This window comes from Dendrobates tinctorius, unplaced genomic scaffold (genome assembly GCF_039654945.1).
Source record: "Dendrobates tinctorius isolate UK_male_01 unplaced genomic scaffold, ASM3965494v1 ptg000089l, whole genome shotgun sequence".
Lineage (NCBI taxonomy): Eukaryota > Metazoa > Chordata > Amphibia > Anura > Dendrobatidae > Dendrobates > Dendrobates tinctorius.
This window is the reverse complement of record NW_027361757.1, coordinates 6,271,610-6,284,446: the sequence shown is the minus strand read 5'-3', so window position 1 is coordinate 6,284,446 and position 12,837 is coordinate 6,271,610. Positions and strand designations below refer to the sequence as shown.

The 12,837-nt window shown below is 42.4% G+C and overlaps 1 protein-coding gene across 4 annotated transcripts in view; it reads left to right on the top strand.

Moving 5' to 3' along the window:
• Positions 1–12,837, top strand: part of PALD1 (phosphatase domain containing paladin 1) — a 433,079-nt gene that overhangs the window by 263,368 nt on the left and 156,874 nt on the right. For all 4 annotated transcript variants that reach the window (XM_073585784.1, XM_073585788.1, XM_073585787.1 and 1 more), the window contains 4 exons: positions 1,032–1,229; positions 2,772–2,912; positions 9,775–9,846; positions 12,642–12,782. In XM_073585784.1, the coding sequence (XP_073441885.1) occupies positions 1,032–1,229; positions 2,772–2,912; positions 9,775–9,846; positions 12,642–12,782 (552 nt within the window). The remainder of the gene's footprint in view (positions 1–1,031; positions 1,230–2,771; positions 2,913–9,774; positions 9,847–12,641; positions 12,783–12,837) is intronic.

Sequence of the window (12,837 nt, the reverse complement as noted above, 5' to 3'; positions counted from 1 at the left end):
CCACGCACGTTTTAAAGGGAACCTGTCCCCCCCCCCCAGGGCGTTTTTCACTAAAAGAGCCATCTTCGGCAGCAGTAAGGCTGCACTCTGTGAAGGTGGCTCTTTTGTTTCTGACCCCCATTAACACCAAAATATAGACTTTTAAAAATAGGTCCTCATACCTACATTCTTTCACAGAGGTATGGAGTGTCGCCGCCTCCCAGCTGTCCATCAACCCCCCTCTATAGCGTCCCTGCACCGCCTCCTTATTTTGTATTTGCCGTTACATGTTTGTGTCTCCAGATCCTTCCCTGTAGTGTGATATGAAGTATTCACACTGCGGGGCTGGGGCCTCCGCAACACGCAGGCGCGATAGCCTGATAGCAGTTCCCGGGCAGCACGCACTGCGCATTCCCAAGAACTGTTAGCACAGTGCATAGAATCATAGAATCATAGAATCGTAGAGTTGGAAGGGACCTCCTGGGCCATCTGGTCCAACCCCCTGCTCAAAGCAGGATTCGCTAAATCATCCCAGTCAGATGTCTGTCCAGCCTCTGTTTGAAGACTTCCATTGAAGGAGAACTCACCACTTCTCGTGGCAGCCTGTTCCACTCATTGATCACTCTAACTGTCAAAAAGTTTTGCAGGCGCCTAACAACACGTAACGGCAAATACAATATAAGGAGGCGCTGCAGGGACGCTATAGAGGGAGTTGATGGACAGCTAGGAGTCAGCTTAACAGAGGGAGACTCCATACCTCTGTGACAGAATGCAGATATGAGGGCCTAGTTATAAAAGTCTATATTTTGGCGTTAATGGGGGTCGGAAACAGAAGAGCCACCTTCACAGAATGCAGCCTTAGTGCTGCTGAAAGGGGCTCTTTTAGTGTAAAACATCTTGGGGGGTGACAGGTTCCCTTTAACAACATTTGTTTTGTTTATCTTATGTACACTATCATGTGGTATTTATTACAGAACTGTATATCAGTATCGTATGAGAACAACACAATCTACTGTCTAAATTTACTCTTACGCTTTTAATTCTCTTATTAGAAATTGGAAACCACAATAGTCAGTCATATCTTGGCTTCTCAAAAGTGGCTGGAGGTTTACCTTGAACAGGAGAAGCAAATGAAGCTGTTCAAAACATGTCAGACCATGCAGGAAATCTTTAACCAGCAAAGACTAACATATTCTGGACTGGTGTACAAAAGAATCCCAATTCCGGATTTCTGCTCGCCCAGGGAACAGGTATCGAGGAAGGATTTATTATACAGCAATTGGCAGGGTATAGAAATAAGATGAGATTCATGGTCCTAATGCCCGAGCTTTCAAACAAGTTTTAAGTTTTACTATTCATAACTGAATGTTTCTGTGCACTTATTTATTTTTTAACATTGATTCACACAACCGTATTTTCAGTCCGAGCGCTGTCTGTGGAAGAAGCGGACAGCACTGACCATTGTTATTTAATGGGTCAGTGGTGAGGAGTGTGGTTTTTTTTTTTTTTTTTTTTTTTTTTTAATTTTTCACTGATCAAATCTGCAAATGTAAAAAATTGCAACATGCCCTAGTATTTTTTTTTCATGTGAATCGGATAAGACTCTCCCATTGAAGTCTATGGATGCACAAAAAAAATTGAAGCCATACAGAGCCACAGTATAACATCTGATTTATAGATACATTACAATTCTGCAACATAGGAAACTGTAAGTGGTCCTGAAATTATTAAAAGCTGCTAAAAAACAGATTCCAAATGGATGACAAGTCAGAAAAAAATTGTCCTAGTTTTTTGGATGAAATTCAGATGCCACTTAAGATGTCTCTGAGCCTTTCATAAGGAGCATTGTATGCTGAATGAAAACTTCCCCAATAACGAACGTTTCCGATCTCTGATCCATGGTGATCAGCTGTTCTCTGGCTCCAGACTAACAGTAGAGGTATTCATGGTGAAACAACTTCCAGCTAAAACAATGTCCTGTCCTTTTACTTATTTGTTGGGCCACATTCACTTGTTCAATGTTTGGTCAATATTTGTAAGCCAAAGTCAGGAGTGGGTGATAATACAGAAGTGGTGACTGGTTTCTATTAGACTTTTCCTCTGATGGTTCCACTCCTGATTTTGGCTTACAAATATAGATGTAAAATACTGACCAAATACTGAAAGTGTGAACGTGGCGTTAGTCAGAGCATAGCATCTCATATAGGTATAAAACAAAATGGCTCATTGGACTGGATTTGGTCTAAGAGTTAACTTTTAGATAGAGAATTCGATACTGTACATTTGATAATTAATGTAAGGGTATGTTAATGAGACATCCGAGTGGTGGCAGGAAAGACGCTGTGTACAATGCACACATTTTTGTCAAGTTTTTACATGTGATTTTTACTCCTTCATTTGAAAAAGTGCTCCAAAAACGCTGAACGAATTGACATGTTCCATCTTAGCAAAAACCTAGCATGGCTCAAAATATGTGCAGAAAAAAATCCAAGATGTGCATGAGATTTCATTGATTATGCTTTTACTGTAAAACACTACACATTTTACCCATCAAATGTGCTGCACAAAAAATGCAGCAAAGCATCCAAGTGGGAAAATGCCCTACAGCCTCTCTTCCTTCTCAAGAGAAAGACACAGACTAACCTAAAATATCCAATGCATGGTGACCGGGAACTCACCGAAAACTCCTGCCTTTTGTATGTTTAGAGGCCTTGTGCATTGTGTTATAGTACAGTCATCTGCATGCTGAACAGTATTCAATAATTTACATTTACGTATTCTTTTATCGGCAGGATTTTGACATGATTCTTCAGGCTATGAAGAACATGCTTGCTAAGGACTCTAATTCAGCTTTTGTGTTCAACTGTCATGGCGGCAAAGGGAGGACAACGACTGCAATGGTCATCGCGTTACTCACACTGTGGCACGTCAATGTACGTATCAAATCCTTTAAGGGATACAATAAATGTGTAGAATAAAGCAGGTTTGATGTTCATTGATGAGACGCTCTTGCAAGGTCTGATTGGCAACTTTCTTTGCAATCATCCATTACTTCGCTTTGTTTTATTTTTTGTTTTTAAGAAATGTTAGGTACGGTTTAATATTTATACCTACATTCAATGATCTGGTCAATGGTATCATTGTGCTATGTATGGGGAGATGCTTCATTAGAGACACTATTTCTGCAATGGCACACTAAAAAAAGACTGGCAAGGTTCAGAGAGTGACTTTATGTAGAAAATGATGCTGGTTTGTGTGCCACAATAATTGTTCCTATTTTCTTTCAAAGTTGGGAAAATATACAAACCACAAGTTAAAAACCATAAAGATTAGAGACTACTGTTGGTGAGACTTGTTTCAACTAGTTTGAAGAAGTTCTCTACTTAGGTTTTAGTTTCCAAAAGTTTTTATTTTGAAGGCAAAGAGAACATGCTGAGATGAGGATGCGCAATTGGCTTCTTACAGGGTTTATTAAAAAATGCAATATACTAAGATAAATAAAATAAAAGGCAAAACATTGCAATATAAACACATGCATTAGGTGCAATGGGGTGGAGAAGGTCATCATGATGTTACACATGTAAACAAAAAGGAATATATGGTGTAATGTATTGAATATATTAAACTAGCTATGAACCCGTTCTACGCCCGGGTGGTGAGCATTTTAATTCGTATATGGTCTTGCATCCTGGTATGCGCTGCCCCCTCCTATCCTGGTATGCATGGCCCCCTCATCTCTATAATGGTATGCATGGTCCCCTCACCACCCCCACCCAATCCTGGTATGCATGGCACCCCATTCCTCATCCTGGTATGCATGGTCCCCTCACCTCCTACTCCTGGTATGCATGGTACCCCCTCATCCCTATCCTGGTATGTATGGTCCCCTCACCCCCTATCCTTGTATGCATGGTCCTATCACCCTCCTATCCTGGAATGCATGGTCCCCTCACCCCCCAATCCTGGTATGCATGGTCCCCTAACTCCCCAATCCTGGTATGCATGGTCCCCTCACCCCCTAATCCTGGTATGCATGGTCCCCTCACCCCCCAATCCTGGTATGCATGGTCCCCCCTCATCCCTATCATGGTATGCATGGTACCCCCTCATCCCTATCATGGTATGCACTGTCCCCTCTCCCCCCCATCCTGGAATGCATGGTCCCCTCACCCCCCAATTCTAGAATGCATGGTCCCCCCATCGCCCAATCCTGGTATGCATGGTACTCTTCACCCCTATTAAACTGCACACATACAAAAAAAAACCCCAAACATTTGTGCTCGCCTTTCTTCCTTGTGATCCAGCGCTGTCCCTTTCTGCCGGAGGCCAAGGGAGGAGTGCGGCCGGAGTACGCACATGCCCATACCGCGCTGTCCGGCGCCATATTGCTGAAGACACACTGCAAATGTGTCTTCAGTAAAATGGTGCCAGATAGCGCTATGCGCATGCGCACTCCTGCTCTGGTGTCCAGCAGAAGAGAAGCGCTGCGGCAACGCTCCTCCCGGTCAGGTAAGAATGTAAGTATTGCTCCGGAGATCGCGGTATGCCATACGGTATGCGTACTGTGATTTCCGGAGCCATACACACTCCTCTTACCGCTGGATGCCTCCTTCTGTCTGGAGCTAGACTGCGCAGGCGTGTCGCGCTTGCGCAGTCTATAAAGGCTTCGGACAGAGTGACGCTTACAGCATTATATTATAGATGTGAAAGAATTGAGGCCGTTTAACAAGTTCTAAGAATTAAATCTATACAAAAAGTGCTTACTTCTTTGAAATGGTGCCTGGTGTCCATCCTAGTGGCATACAAAAAAAAAAAAATGTTTTCATCTAGAATGATCGTATTAATCTGGGTTTGAACTACCTGGAGGGAGAGCGATGGGAATCTTCAACAGATATATAACTTAATTCACATCAGCGTTAGGGGCTCCTTTGTCTTAATTTCTGTCAAAGGTGCCAGACAAAATGTATTCAAATCCCCAGAAACGAAGGACACCTTGACAGAAACCAGATTCCCTTTGTAGTCATTAATAATAATAATAAATTTTATTTTTATAGCGCCGACATATTCCGCAGCACTTTACATTTCAGAGGGGATTTGTACAGACAATAGACATTACAGCATAACAATAATCACATACAGTAGATTATAACAAATACCAAGAGGAGTGAGGGCCCTGCTCGCAAGCTTACAGTCTATGAGGAAAGAGGTAGACACGAAGGGTGGGTGGTAACAGTTGCCCTGATTGTATGGACCAGCCATAATGTTAAGTGTGTAACAGTACAGACACAGAGGGCTAATGGATGCATAAAGCATGTGGGAACATGATGCTGGGAACCTGGTTATGGTAAAACTTTTGGCTCTGCCACACAGGGATAGGTTAGGTTAATGTGTTGAGGCGATAGGCCAGTCTGAATAAATGCGTTTTCAGGACACGCTTAAAATTGTGGGGATTGGGGACTAATCGTATTGACCTGGGAAGTGCATTCCAAAGAATTGGCGCGGCACGTGTAAAGTCTTGGAGACGGGAGTGGGAGGTTCTGACTATTGAGGATACCAACCTCAGGTCATCAGCAGAACGGAGGGCGCGGGTAGGGTGGTATACTGAAACAAGGGAGGAGATGTAGGGTGGTGCTGAGCCATGGAGGGCTTTGTGGGTGAGGGTAATAAGTTTATACTGAATTCTGGAGTGGATAGGTAGCCAGTGTAATGACTGGCACAAGGTAGAGGCATCGGTGTAACGATTGGTGAGGAATATGATCCTGGCTGCAGCATTCAAGACAGATTGGAGAGGGGAGAGTTTTGTAAGAGGGAGACCGATTAGAAGAGAGTTACAATAGTCGAGACGAGAATGAATAAGAGAAACAGTAAGAGTTTTTGCAGAGTCAAAAGTAAGAAAAGGTCGAATTCTAGAAATGTTTTTGAGGTGCAGATGACAAGGGCGAGCCAGTGATCGAATGTGGGGGGCAAAGGAAAGCTCGGAATCAAGTATGACCCCAAGACAGCGGGCATGTTGCTGGGGAGTAATAGTGGAACCACAGACGGAAATGGCAATGTCGGGTATAGGTACATTAGTAGCGGGAGGAAACACAAGGAGTTCAGTCTTTGACAGGTTCAGTTTCAGATATAGTGAGGACATGATATTAGACACAGCGTTTAGACAATCGCCAGTGTTTTCTAGAAAGGCTGGCATGATGTCAGGAGAAGAAGCGTATAATTGGGTGTCATCAGCATAGAGATGGTACTGGAAACCAAATCTACTGATTGTTTGACCAATAGGGGCAGTGTACAAGGAGAAGAGGAGGGGGCCTAGAACCGATCCTTGAGGAACCCCAACAGTAAGGGGAAGGTGAGAGGAGGAGGAACCGGCAAAAGAAACAGTAAAGGAGCGGTCGGAGAGATAGGAGGAGAACCAGGAGAGAACGGTGTCCTTGAGGCCAATGGAATGGAGCATAGTGAGGAGGAGCTGATGATCCACAGTGTCGAATGCTGCAGAGAGATCCAAGAGAATTAGCATGGAGTAATGACCATTTGATTTAGCTGTTAGCAGATCATTAGAGACTTTAGTGAGGGCAGTTTCAGTGGAGTGTAAAGAGCGGAAACCGGATTGGAGAGGGTCGAGAACAGAGTTTTCTGAGAGATAGCGGATAAGACGGGAGTGGACCAGGCGTTCCAGGAGTTTAGAGATGAAGGGAAGATTAGAGACAGGTCTATAGTTAGCGGCACAGTTTTGGTCGAGGGATGGTTTTTTAAGTAGTGGGTGTATGATGGCATGCTTAAATGAGGAGGGAAAAATACCAGAAGAGAGAGAGAGGTTAAATATTTTAGTTAGGTGAGGGGTGACAGCAGGGGAAAGGGACTGGAGGAGATGTGACGGAAATGGGTCACTGGTGCAAGTAGTTGGGCGAGAAGATGCAAGGAGCCTGCTTACTTCTTCTTCTGTGACTGGTTCAAAATCAGAGAGTGAGTTAGATGCAGTGGGGGAGGGAGGACAGTGCATGGTATGAGGGGATTTGGAGATAATTTCCTGTCGGATCTGGTCAATTTTTTCTTTGAAGTAATTGGCCAGATCGTCAGCTCGGAGCTCCGTGGTTGGGGCCTGTACTCTTGGGTTGAGTAGAGAATGAAAAGTGTCAAAGAGACGTTTCGGGTTATTGGACAGTGAGATGATGAGGGTGTTGAAATAGGTTTGTTTGGAGAGGTGAAGGGCAGTGTTGTATGTTCTAAGCATAAACTTAAAATGGATGAAATCTTTGTGTAGATTGGATTTTCTCCACAGACGTTCGGCGCACCTGGAGCACCGCTGCAGGAAACGTGTTTGCACCGTGTGCCAGGGTTGTCGCCGTCTGCGTTGTGGTGTTCTATTTATAGGGGGTGCAAATTCATCCAGGGCAGTTTGAAGTGTTTCATTGTAATGCTTCAATGCAGAATCAGGACATGAGAGGGAGGAGATAGGGGCCAATGAAGACTGCAAGTTCTTCATAAGTTTCTGGGTGTTAATGGCCTGTATGTTTCTATAAGTCTGGACAGTGGGGGTGACCTGAGCAGCCTGGCAGTTCTTTATAGAGAATGAAAGAAGATTGTGGTCAGAGAGCGGGAGAGGGGAGTTTGCAAAATCATCCACTGCACAAAGCCGAGAGAAGACCAAGTCGAGGGAGTTTCCGTCTTCATGCGTTGGAGAATTAGTAAGCTGCGAAAGGCCAAATGAGGAGGTTAGAGATAAAAGGTGAGTAGCAGATGGGGAGAGGGGAAGAGCAATGGGGATGTTGAAATCTCCCATGATGAGGGTAGGGATGTCACAGGAGAGAAAATGTGGAAGCCAAGTGGCAAAATGATCCAGGAACTGATGGGAGGGGCCGGGAGGACGATACACCACCGCCACTCGCATGGAGAAGGGGGTGTAGAGTCTGACGGCATGGACCTCAAAAGAAGGGAAGACAAGTGAGGGTACTTGAGGGATAACCTGAAAGGTACATTTTGGTGATAGGAGCAGACCAACGCCTCCACCAGCTCTATTGTCTGATCTTGGGGTATGAGAGAAGTGTAGCCCCCCGTATGAAAGAGCAGCAGCAGCGGTAGTATCTGACTGCTGGATCCAGGTTTCAGTAAGAGCCAGGAGGTTAAGAGAATTAGAAAGGAAGAAGTCATGAATGAAGGAGAGTTTGTTACACACTGAGCGAGAATTCCAAAGTGCACAATTAAGAGAGACAGATGGCATGCAGGGAATATTAATAAGATTAGAGGGGTTTCTGAGTGTAGCAGTGGGGGGGTTTGACTTTCTGTAACATGGGGGACCAGGGTTGGGAGCAATGTCTCCTGCAACTAGGAGAAGGAGGATAGAAAGAGTGAGCAGATGGTTAAGTGATTTGTGAGAGCGTCTCTGGTGTTGAATGGTGGGACTGGTTGGATCTGTGCAATTTAACAATGTGAAAAGAGCATGAGTGCTATACATAGGAGAGGAAAGAAGCGAGGGGCCAATATGGATGGATTGTGGAGAGTTAATGCCAGGGCGGTGGATGTGTGTGAATGCAGCGGCCAGGATATAAATTACACAAATGCATATGGTATATATTTGTTGTACTCCAAATGTACAGGGAGTAGATGTATATAAATGTCTTACCTGTCTCCTGCCCTGTCTAACTGCCATGTTATAACTGCCAGAAGTACTTTGATACATGTACTTAGATTACATGTGCATAAATGCCACCCCTGCATAAATGCTCCCCCTAGCTAGGTCTGAATATATAGGAGGTTAAGGCTAAGTTTTTTTTTTGTTTTGTTTTTTTTTTTTTGAGGCTCTCTCTGCTCGTTAATCACACTAAATTGAGACACCAGGACCCAATAAAATGTTGTGGTCAAATAAACACATGTCCAGCACTACATGGATCATAAAGCACTTTGAAAAGTTTCTTGACCTCACAACATAAGGGGACAAGCAGAGTAAGTTGAAAAAACTATATACCAGATATAAGCTTGCAGAGTTGAAAACACATAGATAGCATTCAGGATTAACTGCTTGCTGACATTGAATGGAGACACAGGAGTGGATTCAGAGCAGAGATTGGAAAAGCTGGTTACCAGATATAAGCTTGCAGAGTTGAAAACACATAGATAGCATTCAGGATTAACTGCTTGCTGACATTGAATGGAGACACAGGAGTGGATTCAGAGCAGAGATTGGAAAAGCTGGTTACCTGTATTGGGTCATTGGGGCCAGTTCTTCACTTTTGGTGTCCATTATATGTCAAAACTGAGTTCATGGCACCGATGAGAACACATCCTTGTAGTAAGGCATATGGGATCAATGAGAATCATGTAGAATAAAAAGTTCCATGATTTAGATAAGAAGCTGCCATAGTGATAAGACAACAGAGCATATCCACCTTATGTGGGAAGTATTCCCTCACAGTAAACATCTCTTGAAGTTCTTTGAGTGAACTGTACCAAATATATGGAAACCAAAAATACTCTTGTAAAAGTTTTACTCCATCTGGTTTTTCTTACAAAATTTTAATTAATACAGCAGCAAAGTGTAAAATGTCTGTTATAGTGGGTTATACTGAGGCTTTCAGCAAAGAGCATTATTGCTGCTGAACTGAGGGCAAAATACAGTCAGTTGGAGAACATCATCTATTGAGAACTTCAGTTTATGGTCATAATTTCCACAATGCAATGATATTTAATGTCATGTATTTCATATAGTGGCTAAACACAGCAGACTTGCATTAATATTATGTAATGGTGATCCATGAAAAAGAATGCGTGCTACATTTAGTGTCTCTAAATTTGTGTTTTTAGGGCATTCCTGAAGTTAGTGAGGATGAAATTGTAAGCGTTCCAGATGCAAAATATACCAAAGGAGAATTTGAGGTAAGATGCCTCTTTTATGTGATAACTCCTGTTCTAAAATTCCCTTTTATCATTGTAACATTGGTTTTCTTTTGCCATTAGCAAAATTTACAAACTTTCTGCTGTTTGCAATAAACCAATCAAACAAGAACAATTTAGATTCCTCAGCACGACAGCTATATTAAGCACATTTTCCAAATTGAGCACAAACATTAAATACCTGGACTGGCTAGGGATTTGTTTACTATGATGTTTGATTTCATGTTCGAAATATAGCTAAATCAAGAGAGTGTTACAGATAGACAAGAGAAGAACACAGTCCAAAAAGCTACCAAGGCTTTGAATGTTCCTAGAGACTAAGTTGGGAGCAGAATTTACAAGTTCAAAGTTAAAGAAACCCTGGCAAATCTACCTGAATGTAGAAGAAAGAGGAAGCCATCACTGGAAGCCACCAGATTTCTAAGGAGGCATATGGTGGTCAAAAACCCTTAAGTGACTGCAAAAGATCTCCAGCTAGATTTGGTGGCAGCAGAAATTGAGGTTTCAGTTTGCACAGTAAGCTGCATACTAAATAGTGAGGCTCTCCATGCCAGAACTCCAAAATGGACACTACTACTGATCTAAAAGCACAAAAAAGTTGAGGCCAATATACTTTTATTTAAAAAAAAACATATAAATATGGCACAGAAGTGGAGGGTTGATGTAACATGACTAGAGATTTTTTGGGCCTATTGATCGGGCATGTTAGGAAGAGGAAGAATGAAGCATATGCTGAAATGATTACTCTGCCTACCATAAAGCATAGTGGTGGCTTGGTAATGCTCTTTGGCTGCTCTGCTTCCTCTGTCATTGGAAACCTGCAGTTTGTGGAGGGCAAGATGAATTCAATCAAGTATCAGGAACTCCGAGGAGAAACCCTCATGTATTCTGTGAGGAAGCTAAATTTTGAGCATCCAGCAGGACAATGATCCCAAACATAACTCAAAGTCCACTAATTCTTGGTCTCAGATGAAGTCCTGAAAGATTCTGGAGTGTCTGTCCTAGTTGCCAAACTTAAATATCTCAGTAATTTTGGTGGAATCTAAATAAAGAGGTCGCAGATTGTCAATCAAAAAAATATTGGTGAACTGGAGGCCTTTGCCCACAAGGAACTCTGCCAGTAGCTGGTGTTTGGTTATGGATTACATTTGCAGTCTGTCATAACAACCAAACTGTGCTCTAAGTGCTAAAGATGCTTGTCATGAAGGAGGTGAGTAATTCTGAGACTTTCATAGTCCTAAAATGTGGCATTTTCTGTTGAGTTTGGAGAAATCACTAGATGGCAATTCTGATGCTGTTATATCAACTAATATAATATGCATGCGATCACTCCAAGTGACAAATGGAGACACAAACTTGTTCAGAATTGTCAAGCAAGTTGTTGGCTTATATTTCTATGGGTTACTGTTATTCCTGCCAAACCTCTTCATGCCACCCACTAGGTGGAGAATGTGTGGTTGAGGCTTCCATGTCAGTCTGCAGCAAGGTCTAGTCCACCACGTACAATCTCATGTTATTTAGCTTGATCTGCTGCCAGGTACAATTTGTTGCTGTCGAATACTCCCACGTGGAGATGTGTGGCATACCGCAACCGGAACTCCCACAGACTCATTACAGGAAGTGGCAGCTATACACACAAGATGTGCGAGAGCTTTCTAGCTTATGTAAGGGAAATGGTGTACACCAACATCCTCTAGGCTTTCCCTATTTGAGTAGCTGTCAGCAGCCTCCTGACTGCTTGTTTCTAAGACATCTATGTGTCTTTGCATAAATATATTGTGAGAAGATCTGGTAGCGTTGGACACAGCCTGGTAATAATGTTCCATTTGTTCTAATACTAGAGGTAGATGTATCCATCATCCATTTCATGTTCTTTGTCCCATCAGTTTTTTTTATCTTTTCTGATTTCTGAACACAATTTTATATGTGCTTATATTCTTTTTTTTTTTTTTTTTTTTTATTTTATTAAATTGTCAGATATTTTGCAAGGGTAGAATATTAGCCTGTTTGAGTTACTTGCTGCAGATTTAGCTATGGAAAAGTTTCCATCATGTCCAATACAATTTCATGTTGAAAGACCAATGATGAGCTATTAATTACCGGTTTGCATTTATATTTTATTTTGATGAGCCTTGATACAGTCAGGATAGTGGTTTTTATTTTGTTACTTGACAGTAGCCAGAAATGGATATAGCTGCAGTTTTAGGCCAGAATCTGAACCATACAACCTGAGAAATGTGTGCTCAATGTCATGCACCATACTTCAAGATTATCGTTTTCTGTAAATGGAAACAGCAAAGCGTTCAACATTGTAGAATTAATGACTTTTTGTTTGTCGTTGACTATACTAATCTCGTGGCGTTCTGCAGAACGTTGCCGTGTCTGGTGATCATTACACATTTGTCACCACTAGAGGGCAACAACGTGCAGTTTTCACTTGCTGTGTAGGTTGGGATTTTTTTCTTTGTAGATTTGACTCTGATTACATATTTGAGCCTGATTTGAAGTGTAAGCTTTGGTATATATATTTAATTTTACTTTCGACGCCCTAAAATTTCTGCAAATCATTGGGGTCCCAATCACGACACCCCCACAATGGCTTAAAATGCTGTTAGGAATTGAGCAATTTGGATAATTAAAAAAAAATACTCGGCTACTGCTTGATCTTGCACACAGAGCAATGAAAGTCTATGAGCCAGATGGGCATTTGCTTAGACCTTTATAAAGTACAAAATTGTCGTGCAATAGTGATTTATTTCTGTTTCTCCCTTTTTTAGGTAGTGATGAAGATAGTTCAGCTGCTGCCAGATGGACATAAAATGAAGAAAGAAGTCGATATGGCACTTGACACTGTTAGTGAAACCATGACTCCTATGCATTATCACTTGCGAGAGATCATCATTTGCACTTATAGGCAGGTGAGTGTTTGTGTTTCATCCTTAGGCCAGGGTCACACTTGCGAGAAACTCGCAC